We start from the raw sequence: 18862 nt of genomic DNA on the forward strand, positions 1-18862 counted from the left end.
AGCACAAAAGAAAACCGTTCCTGCAAAGAGGAAAGGCAGCAGAAGGGCTGGCAAGACCTCCTGGCTTAATAGGGACATTGTGGTCCTCTTAAAAAAGAAAAAAGAGATGTACGCATGGTGGAAGCTAGGGACGGTCCTCAAGGAGGACTATACAACTGTGGCCAGCATTTGTAGGGAAGTGATCAGGAAAGCCAGGGTGGTGACAGAGTTTAGGTTAGCTACGGGAGTCAAGGACAATAAGAAGTCCTTCTTTAGGTATGTAGGCAGTAGAAGGAAAACAAATGGAAGTGTGGGACCCCTGCTTAACACCTCGGGACAGCTGGTAACTGACATTCAGGCAAAAAACTGAACTCCTGAATGCCCACTTTGCTTCAGTATTTCACCGGACCAAGGGGAAAGTCAAGTGAGATAAGGCTCATAGGGGACATGCCAGGACTGACAGCCTCCCCACTGTGGATGCTGAGTGGGTGCAATACCAATTAGAAAAGCTAGACATTTATAAGTCACAGGACTGAATGGACTCCATCCAAGGGTGCTGAAAGAGCTGGCCGAGGTCATCGTGGAACCCCTGGCAAAGCTCTTTCAGAATTTGTGGCACACAGGGGAGATCCCTGAGGACTGGAAGAGGGCCAACATAGTGCCCATCTTCAAGAAGGGGAAGAGGGAGAACCAGGCAACTACAGGCCAATCAGCCTAACCTCCATCCCAGGGAAAATCCTGGAAAAGCTCATTAAAGAATCTATGTGCGATATGCTCGCAGAAGGTAAGATTCTGAATGACAGCCAGCATGGTTTTGTCATGGGTCTTACCAATCTCATCTTCTTCTATGATCAGGTCTCTCGCCACCTGGACATGGGAGACATGGGAGACATTATATACCTAGACTTCCAAAAGGCTTTTGATCTAGTATCTCACGATATCCTTGTGGGAAAACTGGCAGATTGCGCTGCTTGACGGTTCAGTGGGTGGGAAACTGGCTACAGGGTAGGGCCCAGAGAGGTCTCATGAATAGATACCATGAATGGAGCGAAGTGGCCAGTGGTGTCCCTCAGGGGTCCATGCTTGGACCGATGCTTTTCAACATCTTTATAAATGATTTGGATGGGAGAGTGAAAAGCTCGCTGGCCAAGTTTCCAGACAACACCAAGTTATGCGGCAGTGTGGTCACACCAGAGGATAGGCTGCAGATACAGGCGGACTTGGACAGGTTCAAGAGTTGGGCAGACCGGAACCAGACAAAGTTTAACACTTCCAAGTGTAAGGTGCTCCATCTGGGGGCAAACAACCCTCAACATACACACAGGCTCAGTGGTGACAGCTTGACTTGCACCACGGCCGAAAGGGACCCAGGAGTAATGATTGATCATCGTATGGGTATGAGCTGAGTGTGAAGCGGTGGTCAGCAGGGCAAACAACATGTTGGCATGTATCAACTAATGCATCTTGTGTAAAACTAAGGAAGCGATACTCCTGCTGTACTCAGCACTGGTGAGACTGCAGTTGAAGTTCTGCATCCAGTTCTGGGTGCCACACTTCAATAAGGACATGGAAAAGCTTGAGAGGGTCCAGAAAAGAGCCACCTGTATGATCAGGGACTTGCAAGCCAAGCCATAGGAGGAGAGGCTGAGGGACCTGGGCCTCTTTAGCCTAAAGAAGAGAAGGTTGAGAGGGGACTTGGTAGTGGCTTATCGCTACATCAGGGGAGTATATCAAGAACTCGGTGAACAACTTTGGGCACAGGTCTGCTGTACAAGGGTACAGCTTAGGACAATACCAATACAACTCCCTTCATGATAGGGTAAACGTGCCAATACTAGGGAGTTGCGCAAATTTGACTTTATGTTTCTAAGCCAACAGAGATTTCTAGGTATGAAAGCCATGTGTAGATCATCCCTGAGGCAGTGACCTAAATCTAATTCCTGGGAGGCAGGCAACCTCCCTCACAAAACACCCATATGTTTGTGAAATGAAGGATATAGCAGAGATAGGGCAATTGCTTCCTAAAGCCTGCAGCAATTGTAGACTGGCCACGCAAGGAGACTAGGGTGCCCCACTGTCTTTCTATGTACCTTTCAGCATCAGTGGCATTCACAAAAGCCCTGTCTAACTCCTGGTGGGCTCTAGGTCCCTCAGCACCAAAGGTTTAACTGATTGAGTCCCAGAAGCACCCAAGTTTCTGATGCTGGGCTGCTCATAACTGCTTAAATCCCTGACAACGTGGAGTTGCTCAGTGCCTGCTTCACCTCTCAGCCCCTCCAAACTAGACATTCCTATGCCAATCTCACTGATCAAACTAGCGTGCTCAGCCTACATCTAACCAAAAAAAAACCCATGGCCTGAGGAGACAGTGCCCTTCCTGTTGCCTAGAGCCCCAAAGCTGTGGGTATGGGACACTTACATTCAGACCCACCAGGTTGTAGGGTGTACAGTCCATCCTCTTGCAGCTATTCCACCTTGTATAAAATACACAACTGGGCCAGAGAGAGTCTGATTGTAATGCTTTATTATTAGGGCACTCGCCAGGGGAGAGAGACTCATGGTCTAGTACTTGCTGCCAGGACTGGGCTGGAGGCAGCACTACGCCTACTCCTATTTGAAAAGGCAGAGGTATGGTCCCTCCTCAGTTTTTGAAAGGAGCCTACAACTCCAGGGGTTCACATTGGGAATGTGAGTGGAGAAAAGAGCACCCACCCAGGCCAGAGTTAGAGACCCAAACCCCTCTGAGGGGCAGGGCTTATGTCGTGTTTTCTGACGGCATCTCTCTTTGACCGGTTCAGGCTGCCTGTTCTGTTTGCTGGCTCCTATGGGTCCCATTCCTGGGCACCTAGTCCCAATGCATTGTGTAGGGAGCCAAGGCAGGTAACTCCAGCTTCCAGTTTGCAGCAGGTTAACAGGATGCCTCAACACCTGATCCCTTCGTAAATCTAGTCTGGTGCTGGTAATCCTCTTGTTGACAGAGTAAAAAAATTCAGGAGTCCAGCTCTAAAAATCATGTCATTGCCTGAAAAATAATACAAGTATACAATTTGTTTTTGAAGTTCTTTTCTTTGGACTTCTAGTTTTGAACCCCTAGGTGTCACTTTTTCAGCTTTTCTTGGTCACCCTGAACAGAAGGAAAATACTCTTTTTTTAATGTGAAACCTGAGATTTTCCTGGAATCACATGACTCCAGGAGCCGAGCTTTCAGGAAAAGGAGCATAAGGTCCCTGGATAAAATCGCAGGAGATGGAAATACTGCAGCAGCCAGCTTTCTTCTCCAAGTAAAACAATTGATTGCTGCAATTTATCACGAATACTATTACTGTCATTGTCCTTGTTCACTCCTCTGCCAGCTGATCACAATCACCCAAGGGAAGGGAAAGGGATAAAAAAAAGAAAAGAGAACGCTTATGGGCCATTTGGAGGTGCCATCCCCCAGCTCTCGGTCATGCTGCCTGGTCGCTTCATAACGCCGAGACCCAGGGGAAGGAGCAGCATTCCTACTCGTGTACGGTGCAGGTTAATCTAACCACGCATCAGACATCACTAATGGGTCATAAATCTGTTCAGCTCTCTGCTGAAGGCAGCGTGATGGTGCTCAGGAGCTTGCTGTCCCTGTAATGCCGTGTCCCTTGGGTGGGTCACGGGCAGTGCAGGGTTGGATTTAAGACCAGGCCTGTGCTTCTTGCAGAGGAGGCTGGAGAGCTGGCTCTGGTGGAGACCCGGCAGGCTCGTGCAACACAATGCGCGTCCCTGCTGCCACTGGAAGGGGGCGAGGGGCCACACGGAGTGGCTCGGGTCTACCGGACATTAGCGAGGCTGGCAAAACCTGTGCGAATGCACTAGCACGTTGCAGAATTCCTGCACTGCGCATTAGCGTCACGTAAAAACCGTGCGTCTGAACGACTGTGCTGTAGCGCCACTTCGGCTTCATTTTCAGGGGGACCCAGGTCTCCTCTTGGGTGCTGGGGCTGCATCACATGCTCCAGTGAAGCTGTGCAATGGGGGGGGGGAGCTTTGCTGACTCCTGGCCCTTACTTTGCTGCGTGGGGTTCAAGAGGGCCCTGCTTGGCACCCCTGCCCGTGGGGCACTGCACTGTGCCCACCCCTCAACCTCTTCTCTTTTGGGAAGGCAGCAAAATCCTCCCAGGCAACGGGCCCCCACGGGGCTGCCACAGGGACACGTGCAGGGACCGCGGAGGCAGGGAGGGGCTGAGCGCCCGCGGGTCTCATGCCGCCCCCCCCAGCCGGGGACGGGGTCATGTGATACCGCGGCTCGGGCGGAAGGATACGGAGGGCTTGACAAGTGCCTCCTTCCCTGCATCCTTCCGATGCCTCAGGTTTGGGCAGCCGCCCCCGCCTGCCCTCCGCAATCCCGACACGCTGCTCAGAGGGAGTGGCCGCGGCGGGCGGGGGAAGCAGCGAGAGGGCCGCGGAGGAGCGGGAGCGGCGGAGCCGGGGAGAGGGCAGGGACTACTTGTTTGGAGACCCTGCGAGACTGGGGCCGGAGCGGGCGGAGTGATCCGGAGGAGTGAGGGAGCCGCGGCGCCCACACAGAAAAGGCCGCCGGGGCGGACGGACCCTCTCGCCGCACCGCCCCGCTGCACCGCGCCGCCCCGCCCGCGGGCCCCGCCGCCCGCAGACATGGCTCAGATCCTGCCCATACGTTTCCAGGAGCACTTCCAGGTGAGCGGGGCTGCGGGGTGCGCACTAGGCCCCTCGGGCCGCGCCTCGCATCCGCCCCCGTTTGTGCCGAGTCACGGCCGGGGATGGCGGCGCCCGGCCCGGGGGTGGCGGGGCCGGCAGAGGACGGACGTCGTGAGGAATGAATGAGCGGGCCCCGCCCTCCCCCCTCCCTCGGGTCGCTCTCGCCTTCCCGCCGCCCGCGAGCGGAGGCCGAGACCCCGCCGCCCGCTCTGCGCCCCCCGCCGCGGCCCGAGGGAGCGGGGGACGCCTCAGGTGCTGCCAGACCCTTTCCCTCTTGCAGCAAGGGGAGGCGCCGCCTGGCTCCTGTCTGCCCGCTCTTCTCCCCGGGGAGGCTGGCACCTGGGCAGGCAAGGCGGCCTGTGCGGCGGGTCTGCCTCCGAAACGGGCCTCACGGCTCGTGGAAGTTCATCGCTGTCTCGGGAGACAAAACAGTTTTGCCCCCAGCCCTTCTCTGAAGGAAGCCGGTTCAGGCTGCTGTCTCTGCTGAAGGCTTTCTTTCTGCTGGTCCAAAAATCTCTTGTATGTGGGGGGGGATGACAAAATCCATCTTCCCATCTTGGAGTGCAGGTGAGCCACCTGAAATGGAGATGGTAGTCATTGGTGTCAAGTGTGTAAAACTGTGCAGTACACTTCCTATGGAGTGTAAGCCTAATATTGAACTTTAAACATTGTATCTCCTTATTTCCCCTGGAAATGACTTAAAATCTACATCTTAATATCTTTTTGCGAGCTCTGTCCTAAAAGCGTTACTAACTTTTAAGGCAGACAAGGTTCCTTGGGTGAATTTGATATCTTTTATTAGACCAACCCAAATTGTTGGAGAATATTTATTAAGCAAGCTTTTGGGTTCAAAAACCCTTCGTCAGGCTAAGGAAGCTTCAGCGGTTGGCGTGTGCTCTTCCATCCAGCCAACTGCTGAAGCTTCCTTAGCCTGACGAAGGGTTTTTGAACCCAAAAGCTTGCTTAATAAATATTCTCCAACAACTTGGGTTGGTCTAATAAAAGATATCAAATTCACCCAAGGAACCTTGTCTGCCTATGTCCTTAGACCAACATGGCTATAACCTAAACTCCTTACTCCCTTTAATCAATTATAGGGAAAAGTACAGTTGGTCAACAATTGAACCAACTGATTCTGAGACACACCAATACCACATGTGGTAGGTAGATTTTATGAAGTGGCAGTTAGTAGTTTTTTGATTGGCTTGACTGCATTTTGTCTTTTTAAATGCATTGAGCCTGCTATTGCACAGCAGTAAGTCACCCTGCAGCATGGCACAGAAATCATGCAGTCTGACTGATGCACCCATCTTGCTTCCAATTATTGTGGGACTTGTCCATCTGACGTATTCACAAGAGTCAGAAAGCAAGTTCAACTGTATACCTAATGGGGAATATGGATGACTGTAATTTGCATGACACTGCAAACTCAAAATAGCGATTTGGTGATTGTTGTAACAAGGTGGGTAAGGAGGACCACTCTTCCCACTGTGTATGGTGGAAGAAATCTAAGGGTAACTCTACTGACCACTGTCTCTAGCAGAACTGAGGCTCATGAATATTAGCTGCCACCTAAAATGCAAACTAAATCCAAGGGTATTGGGAATTAAGGATGACTTTCGCATGTGAAAATGCAGGCATTAATATGTGGATGGAGGGGGAAAAAATAACTGACCTAGTAACTACCAGGTTATTTAGTGGTAGGGAAAACCAAGGGAGATGCAAGCTCTTGGAGTTAATGAGGTGAATGCATTAACTCATAGTATTTATGTAAATATGGCTTTCCATCTGAAACTTCAATGGATGTTAGCCTAGATTTAATTTTAGAACTGCTAAACATACCAGCTGTTGACAAATGTCTTCCTACTATTAGAAAACTGAACCCAACTTGTAGGCACATGCTTCATGAATGAGGTGGATCAATTTTTAAACTACTTGATGTAAAGACAGCATAGGTGAGTTTAAATCTTCTCACTTATTTAAATCTAACTTGAACCAACTCATAGTGGTTGGATCCTATCAGTTAGCATAACTCATTAACAAGAGTTTTTGCCATAAATGTTATAATTGCCTAAATCCAGATTATTAGATCTATATAGTATCCTAGCTTCGTAAGTAAGCTTTTACAACTGAGTAATGCTTCCTATTTGCCTGACAGCTGTACTCTAGGTGGAGGAACGTTTATTTGACTCCACTTCAAACGCCTTTATATGATCAGATGCACATGACGGTGTCTTAATGCCCTGGATGCTTAAGAACACCTATGCTAGGTGTACTGTTAACATAACCTATCAAAGTGTTTCTAGAGGTCGGTGAACTGAATGACAATAACCTAGTCTCTGGAACTAGTAGACTTCATCCTTGTGCTTACTACTTGGTCTTCTGTTCGAAGAAGAAAATCGAGCTTTCCTGCACTTGAATTTCTACATGCCTTCTCCACTCTCCTAGTAGAAAAACTGAAGTGATTAAAGAAGGGTGCCTCTTCTACAGATGAAGAGTGCTACTGCTGTCAAAAGAGAGCTTGATGCATTGGTAACTTTAACCAGTTCAGTGGTTTGGCATGACTATTGCATCTCTGCAGCTGACTATATATATATATATATGGCTTAAGTAGATGACTGTTGTACTATATTAGTTTATTTTAAGAAAAATGTGCTTTACTGCAACTAATTTCTTTTAGTGAGACTCTAGTTATGTGTTCTGTGTTCAAGTCTTCTATGCTAGATAATCTTGACAATCTGAAACTAAAGGTTACCTGTCTTGCAGCTGCAAGAACTAGAGGAATATATAGGTACATGGGCATACTTTTGAGCTTCAGTCATCAGGAGAGAGCTTCCCAGAAAGGCTGCAGGAACTTCTGTCAGTTGTGCAACAGACCTATGACTTAAGATGAATAAGAATTGCAATGAACTGAACAAAGCCTCCGCATGTTTAATTGCAGCGGAGTCCAAGGACAGAGTTCACAGAACATTTCAAAACTTGCAAGTTGTTGTTTCTCGGAAACCTTTGGTTCCTAAAGTTAAGTGACTAATACTTGGGAAAGGTAGTTATGGTCTTCGAGAACTTGGTGTACAAAAGGTCACACTTGCCTGTGGTGACTTTCCCCTATCTTTAGTGGTAAAATGTGATCAAGAGCTGCCCTTTAGTAAGGTGGCAACTCAAGGTAACTGAGTAGGTGCCGATTTGCCTCTTGTAGCATGCAACTGCAGAAAAAAAACTTGGTGATAGAAGGGATGCAACTTAAGAAATTACTTGTATTTAAAGTCCTAAGTGTATAGGAGCTGTACTGTCTCCTCTTCTGATAGGGTTCAGAGATGCACTACACTTTGTATAACTGGGTAGCTGCATACCACTGGCTGAATGCAGTATAGTTAGGACAAGGTGTGGAATTGAAATGAGTAATAGTCAATAATATGGAAGTAGATTTAGTCTACCTTAGTTTGTGACCTTATTTAAGAGCTAGTAGATCTATGCAACAAACTATTGCAGATGCATTTTTTTTTTTGTTTTTTTTAATATTTAAATGTTGGGTACTTAAATTTTTGATGGGATAGTTTTTGCTTATATATTGTGCTAGCCTTGCTCCAGTGTTCATGATGAGGCTAAGCAAGGTCAAGAGCAACCACTCTAACTTGGGGTTCTTCCTGTCCAAAGTAGCTTTGTGCGACCAGTCTCTGCTTGTTTGTGTGGTGCTCTTTTTAAACAAAAAAAGAAACAAAACAACACTTGTTTTTCCAGTAACTTGGTGAGAAGAATATCCCTCTAGTCTCCACTTGTAGACTGCAGTGTGGACAAGTCTTAAGGCTTTCTTGATATACTACAGTGTAAATAAAGGTAGCAAAATGGACTAGCTTGCCTAGCTATACAAAAATGTAAGTGGGTTAGACTAGAAGAGATCCAGTTTTCAAGCACAGTAACTTGGACAAGTGTGTCCATTCTACTCACTATGTAGAATTAGTGGTTAAAGTAGAATACCTTGGTACATGTGGCTACTACCCTACTTATTGTTGAAGAAGCAAGGCTTTGCTTCAGTAGATATTCCTGACTCTACCAAAAAACAAAAAAAAACACCAAACTCCCAAAACTTTGAGGGCTGTCTGGTTTAGAAGCAGGAAAACCTAGAAGAATAAAATGAAGTTTGATGCACTTCTGTGCATGCACACACCAAAATAATAGGATTTCAATTGCCTGATACCTGCAAATATAAGAATTTCTGACACCAATCTGCAGCCCCCATTCCAAAAGGGGGAGTAACTGTTACCCTGTCTTGTTGTTCTACCTAATAGTTAACTCAAATGGTTCTGTTGGCAAACTGATCAGCGTATGGATTTAAGATGTAGATAACCTGGTTCAGGCTTCTTAAGGTGGGTAACAAAGTACCTGGTCTCATATGAAGGCCTAGGTAACTGTAGGATTTGAGGTCTGCTGGACTGCTTCTTATCCTTGAGTCATATCACTCCTGTAGCTCTGAATGCTGTGCCTGGGGTGGTATCATGTGGTGGATGACCTGTGACATGTTTTTAAATCCTGACTTGAGCAGGGCAAGAATTGTTGTAGAGGAGCAAGCTATGAGTGGGAGAACAGTGAAGCTTAAGGAAGCTTGGCCATCTGGTGTCAGCTGTAATAATTCAGCAAGAGTGTTACTTGGATGCATACTGTCTACTACTACACTAATCAGTTTATAGGAGTATCACTTGCTTGTCTGGTAGAGTTCTTACAATTGGTTACTAACTATGTCTTGATGATACATCTGACTCTGTCAAGAAAATGCTTGATGCCTTGAGGTACACTGTAAAAGGGGAAGCTCTCTTCCTGAGATGAAAGTAGGAGTAAGGGATTAAATGTAGTATTGGATGAATAATTCCCACTCTTGCCCCCAACTCTTCCTTTTAAGAGAAGAATTTAGCAGTTCAAGGAAGATGAGGATTTAATTACCCTGATCAATACCTGGGGAGGAGGGAGAGCAAGGTGAGCTTCTGCAAATGGAAGTGGTTTTTTTTTTTTCTGTTAGAGTTGTGTGGACTAAAATTCAGATGTATAATAACTGAACTATACAAACAAGATTATACCTAGATTGGAGAATGGATTGGAGAGTATGAGGAAACTGAGCCCTATTACTAATTCTCCCTCTAACTTCTAAAACATGTAGATTGCCTTGCTCAGACTGTGTGGTTTGTTTGATCTATAAAGTGCCCCCATGAAATACTAGAAATGGAAGGTGGAATTTGGAGAGAATAACTTTGATCTCCAAGTTAAATCTGAAGTAAAAACTCTCAGCTGTAAGTTTGTTTCAGGGACAGGATACTGAATAAGTGAGATGGCAAGACAGTCTGCCTGCTGGTAGATTGAGGAAATGAGTCTTGAGCTCTCCAGTATTCTGCTCTGGAGAGCCCTTCAGACTCTTTAAACATGAAGTGCAGCTTGCATGCTAAGTGTCTCAATGAGTAGATGAGACCCATCTTATTTTCTTGCCCTCTGTACTTTGTCCTTTGAAGACTATTTGGACATGGAGTTGGTGCTTTATCTACTGCTGTGTTTAGAGGCCTGCCTCTTTATGAATGGCTTGCATTCCTTACTCCTGATCAGGAGTTGCTGACTAAATTGCATGTGGTCAGTAAGGGTAGTGTATCAGATGAGGGCTTCCGGTTTGAGGAGAACTAGAAACTGGCAGTTCATTGAAAGCCCACAAATCTCTGGGGCAGGTGTTCTAGTGTAGTACTAAGAACTGGGCAGGTTAGGTGGGAGGAAAGCCCAGTTCTGTGGAACCTAATGCATATTGGTACTAGTTACTGCACAGTGATCCACATGGAGTGGGGAATAGGGTCTGGTCATACTTTTACAGGAAGAGAGAATGCTGTCCTATTAGAGGAGGGTTGTTGCCTCTAACACTGGAGACCTCTAAAGCTTTGAGTTTCTGGAACAATGGTAAGCTGGCACTAATAAGTGTCCCAGCTAACATCATGGGAAAGTTAGCTTTCAACTTATACTCCAAATTATAAAACACCTTTGTAGAAGTCGAGCTATCAAAATGGGCTTTTAAAAGAGTTAACTTGGGGGGGGGGGGGGAGGGAGCTACTTTTTAGCAAGCTAGCTTGGTGGGGTGAGGGGGAAGCAATGGTTTAAAAAAAACAAAACAAAAACCCACCCAAAAGCAACTTCCTTTTTCTGTCATCCTCTAAGATAGGAAAGGAGCTTTTTGAATATAATGGCTTGGCTAATGCAATGCAGCCAGCTTTCATCACAGATGCTAGAGACCATGTGCAGGCTGTCTTGCAGAGCATCAAAGCGCTTTCAGGCTCTTCACCATGGAGTTAGTTCTTTGAGCAACACTTCTTGCATGAGTGGCCCTTGATAATTATTTTTTTAAACGTACAGTTTGGTGCTTAAGTGTCTGGCTACTGTGTTCAGTTTGAGTATCTGACTTCTGACCCATTTTTATGCTGCAGCAAGTATCATCTCAGTGACTTGCAGGAAGCCTGGAACCTGCCTTGCTTTGACTTGCATTGCAGCCCTTGAAGTTAACTGGAGTCCTTTGGGACACTAATGAAGCTGCTGCAATCCACTCAGTATTCCATGAGTAATAGGTTAATAATCTGAATGCAGGAAAAAAATCCCTCTCTAGGCCCAGCCCTCCTGGATGAAGTCACAGCTAAAATGTAGTGCTGTAGTAATTGCACTTTCTTGGCTTGAATAAAGCTATGTACTATAGCAAACCATGACAGGTCAGATCAAAACCTGTTATGTGCATGCTATTAAACATCATGTGACCTGTTCATTGTTTTGGGGATTTTCATATAAAAGCACTAGTGAAGTAAATGGAGGGGCCTAATGCCTGGATAACACACTACTATACTTCTGATACTGTGGCTTGAGTACAGCTGTTACTTGCTTCCAGTACTGAATAATATTGGTTCTTGATCCTTTTTATTTAGGAAGCTTTGAAATGGTATGTATGTGTAGATAACATGGCTCCTAAGGTGGTTTGGGGGGGGAGGGGGGTGTGTGTGTTTTGTTTTTTTTTCCTTGTCAGTCACTTAACCCCCCCCCCCCCCCCCCCCCCCAAATGGCTCTATTCAAGTTGGAATGTTATATGACTTAATACAGGCTAACAGCATAATGTTTTCCTTCCAGCACTTCTGTCAAGCTGGAATTGCAAAATTGGCCTCTACATGCAAGTATGAAGGCTTATTTTGGTTTGTGGGGCTTTTCCCCTTTCTGGCAGCAACTTTACAGAAGTTAGGAAACTGGACAGGGCACCATGGAGAAAAATGTCACGTGTAGTTGGAATGAGCTGATGATCTACTTGTGAGTGAGCAGTAGCTAGGTTCTCTGTTAGCCCAGTTGCTGAAACTTTGGGATGTGGAGAATATCATCAACTTTTTACGTGGACCAACAGAGACCTAGGCTTTTATGAGATGTGACTTGAATATAAAAGCAAGGAGGCAAGTACTGACATGAAAAAAAATTTTCGGGGCTGCTTCTGCCTCTAGATCAGGGGCAGGCAATGTGGTGGGTTTTCTTTTTTTTTTTTTTTTATTTAGGTTTGTAGGCCACACGGAGTTCTGCTGAGCTGTTCTGGACTGCATCAGCACCCTGCCCCCCCAATGCAACAACTTGTCAAAACTCCCTATGTGGGGTGGGGAACAATGCTCAGGTTGTGGGATGGCTGGGGGTCACAGGGCAGTGACAGTATGGCATTGGGGCCTGGGGCAGAGGCATGATCTGCTGCTGGCATACCTCTGCAATGGGTGCCAGTTCGGTGGGCAGGGGTGTGCAGAGCGCAGATTGCAGCTCTGCCCCTGTCTCAGCCCTGTGCTGTCACTGCTCCAAGGTCCCAGATGCAGCTCCCTGCATGCCCTGAAGAACATGGATCCTGGCTGGTCTCCCATGATCCTAGAATCTCCACGGAGTGATGCAGAGGCTGGGGCAGAGCTGCAGTCTGCTTTCTACCTGTTCCTGCCTGTAGAACTGGGCCCTGGCCCTGTGCTGTCACTGCCCTGTGATTTGCAAGGCCTCCACAGAGACCAGGTGGGGCCCCTGGCCAGACATGCAGGCAGCAGATCATGGCTCTGGGCCCCAGGTTGTTGCTACCCCAAGATCCTGGCATCTTCTCAGCCCTGCCCACCCATCTCCCTCCTGGACCCCTGCTCCCTACCAGCCTGTGCCCTGTCTCAGCCCCCAGCAGAGTGCCCTTCCTGAGCAGGTCCTGGGCAGTGAGGCTTGACCCAATGGCTGCAGCAGCTAGAAGGAGCCCCTGCTGTCAGGAAATAGTCCAGCTGCTGGGCTACCTGCCATGCCTGGCCCGCAAGCTGTATTTTGCTTACCCCTGCTTTAGACTGTGGGGATGACTAGGTACCTGTTTACTATTGTGTGAAGCTCCTGTTTCTGGTGCTACGCCACTTCACATCTTTACTTTAAATTTCTGGTACTCAAATATATTGAACATTTGGTCACAGGAATACTTAAACTCAAGGAATTGGAGTCATTTTTTTTTTTCTGTATCGTTTTCTAGAGCTTCCTAATCAGTTTGGTTCTGGATTCCTTGTTACCAAGATTAGAAAGTTAGTCTTTTGTGGTTGGTTGGTTAGTTTGTTTAAAGCTTTTCTGTAAAGCTATGGAACAGCACTCTGTTATTACTATAGGGGGCTTCAGCCGTGTACATGAGCAGAGCTAAGGGTACATAATCTGGCATAGTTGTTCCATGCTGGGTTTTACATACTTGGAGGCTGGCCACCATCAGAGTGTCAAACCACTCTTCTTATGAGGTATATTTTAACACTTAAGCTGAGTTGGGACAAAGTTCAGAGAGGGAACTTGACACGGGAATGGTCAAAAAAAATTCAGATATTTTGAATTAATCCAAGATTACATGTTAACATGTTGGAATACAAGATTTGGTTCAGGCTTTCACTTGAAAATGTAAAACTTAATCTTCTATGGAGACTAGAGGACTTCAATAAAATCCTGATTTTTATGTTCTGCTAGCCTTGCTGTCTAGTTCTCCTAGGTTACTTTACTTCTTCCTTCTGAGGGTTTTGAGGAAAGGACAGGGCTTGCCTCTAGTGTAGCCTAAAGTCTTATGTGTTCTTGACTCTTGTGTGGAGGAGCTACTTGTTAACGCATTAACTTTGTCTTCTCTGTTTAGCTCCAAAACCTGGGGATTAACCCAGCAAACATTGGATTCAGTACCCTGACAATGGAATCTGACAAATTCATCTGCATCAGGGAGAAAGTAGGAGAGCAAGCACAAGTTGTGATAATTGACATGAGTGATCCAACCACTCCTATCAGACGCCCAATCTCTGCAGAAAGTGCCATCATGAATCCAGCTTCTAAAGTAATTGCTTTGAAAGGTGAGTTAATGATGTACTACAGGAATATCTATTGTTTAGTGAAACAGGCTGACGAGCACCAAAATCTCTAGTGAAATCTAATTCAGTCCTGTGGGGGGGGGGGGGGGGGGGAAATTTTTGATGGGGTCCTTACTTATTAGTACCGGACTTCCCTCCTTAGATTTGAAGTGAGCTACCCCAGTACACATGTTGGTTAGGGATATGTCCCAACTAGGTGTGCAAATGGAGTCACTTTTTTTTTCTCTCCCGGACAGACCGGGACACTGCTTTACAGAATCTTTTCTGCAGTGAAAGTATTAGTTACTATTCAAGATAACAGAACAAATGGGAGAGCACCTTTTTCCCCCACTTAATGAATGTGAGATACCTTAAAGTAATAATTGAAATGGTGTATTATTGAAGTAAATTTTTTTTTTTTAATTTTGTCTTTAAAATGCAGGCTAGCCTGTAAGGGTGGGAGCAGTGCTTGAAGAGACAGTTTGTCTAAATGTTTAAATTTAAGCTTAAGAGAGCTTGGCCTACATTTATAACTCTGGTGCTTGGCTAAAGGGTTTTCTGTATTAATTTGTAAGTGACTCCTGGCTTTTTAATATAATTTATTAAACTGCCAAAGCACCTGGGATTAAAGACTTCCCAACCTTTCAGAAAACAGAATAGTTTTTGCAAACGTTCTGGTGTCTAATCCTTAAACTGTTTCACCTTGTTACTGACTTTGTACTTTTCTTCCTGCATTCTTGTCTTAAACAGATGGTGAGTTAACTTTGTCCTGACATTTTATGTTTAATAGTAAAATGGTCAAATCTCATAAAGTACTGAACTTTGCAAGAAGCTGTAGTTTATTCTACAGCTAATTGGAATTGCTGACTTGGTACCAGGCATGGGATTACAAGTTTCTCCCTCTATTGGCATGCTGCTAACTGTTTGGTTGCTTTGACTATGGACTGTACCAAGCAATGGGGACTGCATTCTATGTGTAACTATAGTACAGTTGGTAGATAAAACCAAGTCATGATACTTTTATGAGAGACCTTTGCTAGCATGTCTTGTGTGCCACTCATTTCTGCCTAAGTGTGGTATTTAGTCTGAACTTGTGGTGATGCCAAGTAGGGGTCCAAGAACTAACTCTTTAAAATTAGTCTCTTCCAAACTAGTAGTGGAGAAGTAGAACTTGCTGGCTCAAACCAAGTCAAAGCTGGCTTTTGAAAAATGGAATAGTTGGCACATTGACTTCAGTTGAAATTGTTCTGGGTATTGCATGCCTTTCCTTCAAAGGCTACAAACTGCCTCCACATGTAAGGTAGCCAGAAATGGGGAGCATCCTGGTGTATCAAGGCTGATTTGGATTCACTGAAACTATATGCTAAATCAATCTTGGACCCCTGTAAATCAACCTATTGGCAAGGAAAGTGCATCCTCTGTACTGTTAAAACATCATGTGGCTCTCAAATTGGTAACTGTCAACCTGTCCAGAACCAAAACTAACTTACTAACTAAAATGGGTTGTCGGTGTCATCCAGCTTCTAACAATCTAGTTTATTTTGCCAACGTCTAGGTCTTGTCAAAAGTGTTCTTGTCCTACCGCTTCAGAGTATATTGGCTAATGTCCCCTTTTAACAAATGTAATTAAGCAGCATATGCTGGGGGGGGGGGTTCATACTGATGTAAATGCTGCACTTGATGTCAAGGTACAGCAAAAATTACCATGTCTAGAGGAGGCATTATCTCTAAAATTAAATTAGAGAGTGGCAGAAGAATGGAGTGGTGCCTAGGTAGAATCCCTTGTCTCTAATGTGCCATAGATACATTATTAAACACAATTGTGGTTGTCCAAACATCTTGCAGAAAAAATTTCCTATGAGCTATAAACAAAGGCTGACTCTCCAGCTCTTAGCTGTTTGGCTAAAGGCTGGTGCACTACAAACTTTCCCTGCTGATTTGTGGTAAGTCTGAGCTGTTGCATAATGTGTCATGATTGGGAGTTGCTCATAATGGATGAATTGGTGAGCAACCAGTTAGTTCCAATTTAAGTGGGGAAAGTTGCCTAAATTAGGCTGTCTCCTAGGATTTAGTGTATGCACAATTGCATTTCTTGGTTGCATGTGGTATTCTCCTAGTGTACTGAGCATTACACTGTCCCTCGTATCCATGGATCTCTTGCTTTTTGTTCTGTATTGTGAGAGCACTTCAGTCTGTCAAAATGATTGGGGGGGAATGCTGCACTTTTACTTCTGGAAGGTACTTCCATCCATTAGCATGGAATAGAAAAATGCAATGTCATGCTTGAGTTAACAGAAATGTAACTCTTCTGCCTTTTTAGTAAAGTCTTCCAATAAATAGGTCATTTTAAAATAAATGAGGAGGGAGGAGCAGGAGGACACTAGGCCTAGCTGCCTAAGGGTGCCAGATCCAGTCAGATCTCCTAAAGTGTTTTTTGAAAGGAAGCCAGCATTTTGAGTCTGGGTAGGAAAAAAACAAATATTGTAAACTTCCCTGCTTTAACTTGTAGCAGAATGCTTAAGTCTTTCCAGCAAACAGTACTAGTAGAATACTGAAATCTGTCCTCAGGACTATGCTGAGGAACACAGACTAGGTTAAATGACTTGGTCCTGATCTAATGTAGGTTCTGCGGAATAAAGAGTTGACTATCACAACTGTGGAAGCTTAACCTGTCCCAGATCAAATCGGCCACTTAAGGTGGCATTAAGGCTTTGCTTCTAAACCAGTTTGGCTACTTGAGTCAGAAGCCAACCAACCCATCGCATTTCAAAGCAGATTAAGCTGTATGGTTTGGAAAAACCAAGGATTATGCAGGCTGAAGATCTGGTGCTGTTGATAAAATTTTGCTCATTGCTCAGTTAAAGATTCTTCTATATTGGGTATCTCTCACTGAAGATAAAATAATTCCTGTGGGAGGAAGGACAGCTCCAAATGAACATTTGATCTGCCTCTGGAGGCTTGGAAATGCTTTACCTTATGGCTTCTTTCTTCTTTAAACCAATTCCTATTCCTTGCCACTATCCTTGCTTGTGTTTCTCAGTCTTTCTAGACGCGTGCTGTTTAGAATGACTGTCTGATGATAACTTGATCCTGATGGTAGACTTTTTTTTTTCCTCTGGCAATCCAGGGACCCTTAACTTGGCTCTCTTGCCTTTTGGTATAGTTGGTTTGGCAATCTCTTGTGGAAGTACTATTTTGGCATGTGTCAATTGAAGAAACTAATGCTTTCTCAACAAACTGTCTTCTGTTCCATAGTCTCTAAAACATGTGGGTTTTCTAAAATCACTACTCAACATTAAGTGAGAATCACTTAGTTAATTAATCTTCAAGGAAAAGGACTAGAAGTTGGAGCTAAGCAAACTCTCTTGTAGAATGTTTTTTTTGTTTGTTTGTTTTTTAGTAGACACTTCTCTTTTTTCCCCCCCCCCCTTCCCAAGAGATGACAAACTTGAATCTCTCCCTTGATCAGTCTTTTTTTTTTTTTATTATTTTGCTATCTCTTGTGGTGCCCCCCCCCCCCCCCTTCCCCCATGAAATTACTTCATGTATGCCTCACTTGCTTATGATGGCAAGTAATGTTGTTGCTTCTGGATGGAAAGCATTACTAGGTTAGGCCCTGAAAGAATAAACTAGTATGGAGTAGTCTTGGCTCACTCTGCTGTCTGAGTATTGGATAAAGTCAAGCTTCAGCATGCTGCAGTAAGTAGTGAGATGCCCTTTGCTTACAGGAAGCTAGGGTACCTCCAATTGATCAGCTCAACTAGACAAGGGAGTAATTGACCTTAAAATACCAATATGATGGTAGGGCAGCATGGAAGCTAAAAAGTCTGAACTACTAACTGGATTATGCAGCTGTTTGGTCAGTGTAGGCATCTCTAGGGTGAACTTTCTGATGTTTGCTCAGGTTGACCACTCTATAGGGAGGGCCATTGAACAATGTAAATCTGCTTTGACCTAGTTGTGGGCATGATACTACACAATAGCTGGCATCTATATTGTAACCCTAGACAAGGTGTCAAAAGCCAAAGTTCTAATACATTATTGAAGATCTGTATGTGAGCTTGCTGAAAGCTATGGAACCTAGCCATAGCATGAGTAGAGCTAGTAAACTGAGTACTAACTAAAGCCCCCTTAGAAGGAAATGCACTTTAATGTCTTTTTCTAATTCCTGTATCAAGACTAAACCAAATTTGCTCTAGTGGACTGTCTTGGAAAGCCCAGTCAGCCTACGGTCAGAGCTAACTTGATGAATGTACTTCCTTGAATCCAGAAAAGTAAGAATGATGCACACTGCCTCCTTGTTCAGGATTTGAAGCTTGTGGTACAGCATCTTAAGGCTGTTGTAACTAGCTCTTACAGAGCCGCTTTGGGTACAGCAAAGACAGGGTAGGCTAACAACTAGTTTCCCTTTTATTGAAATGAGGGAAGTGGGATAACTGACTCGCCAAAATTAAGTTATCTAAATGTCATCTAGCCTCCAATCTATAGGATGGAGGATTACTTTATAATACCCATTTCTTTTTCTTTTTTGTGTGACTTGCATCAGCTGGGAAGACACTCCAGATCTTTAACATTGAGATGAAAAGCAAAATGAAAGCCCACACCATGGCAGAGGAAGTGATCTTCTGGAAATGGATATCTGTGAATACAGTTGCCTTGGTGACAGAAACTGCTGTCTACCACTGGAGCATGGAGGGAGAATCTCAGCCCCAGAAGATGTTTGACAGGCATGCCAGTCTGGCAGGCTGCCAGATTATCAACTACAGGACTGATGAACATCAAAAATGGCTGCTACTTATTGGAATTTCAGCTCAGGTATGTTAAAG

The 18862-nt window shown here is 45.1% G+C and overlaps 1 protein-coding gene across 4 annotated transcripts in view; it reads left to right on the plus strand.

Moving 5' to 3' along the window:
• The first annotated feature begins 4516 nt into the window (after positions 1-4516).
• CLTCL1 (clathrin heavy chain like 1) overlaps positions 4517-18862 on the plus strand; it is a 43756-nt gene continuing 29410 nt past the window's right edge. For 2 of the 4 annotated variants that reach the window (XM_059713487.1, XM_059713488.1), the window contains exons 1-3: positions 4517-4665; positions 13832-14039; positions 18583-18851. In XM_059713487.1, coding sequence (XP_059569470.1) covers positions 4624-4665; positions 13832-14039; positions 18583-18851 — 519 coding nt within the window. In that variant the 5' untranslated portion in view covers positions 4517-4623. The remainder of the gene's footprint in view (positions 4666-13831; positions 14040-18582; positions 18852-18862) is intronic. The other 2 variants (XM_019499151.2, XM_006260109.4) reach the window with 2 other exon arrangements.

This window comes from Alligator mississippiensis, chromosome 10, assembly GCF_030867095.1.
Source record: "Alligator mississippiensis isolate rAllMis1 chromosome 10, rAllMis1, whole genome shotgun sequence".
NCBI classification, from domain to species: Eukaryota; Metazoa; Chordata; order Crocodylia; family Alligatoridae; genus Alligator; species Alligator mississippiensis.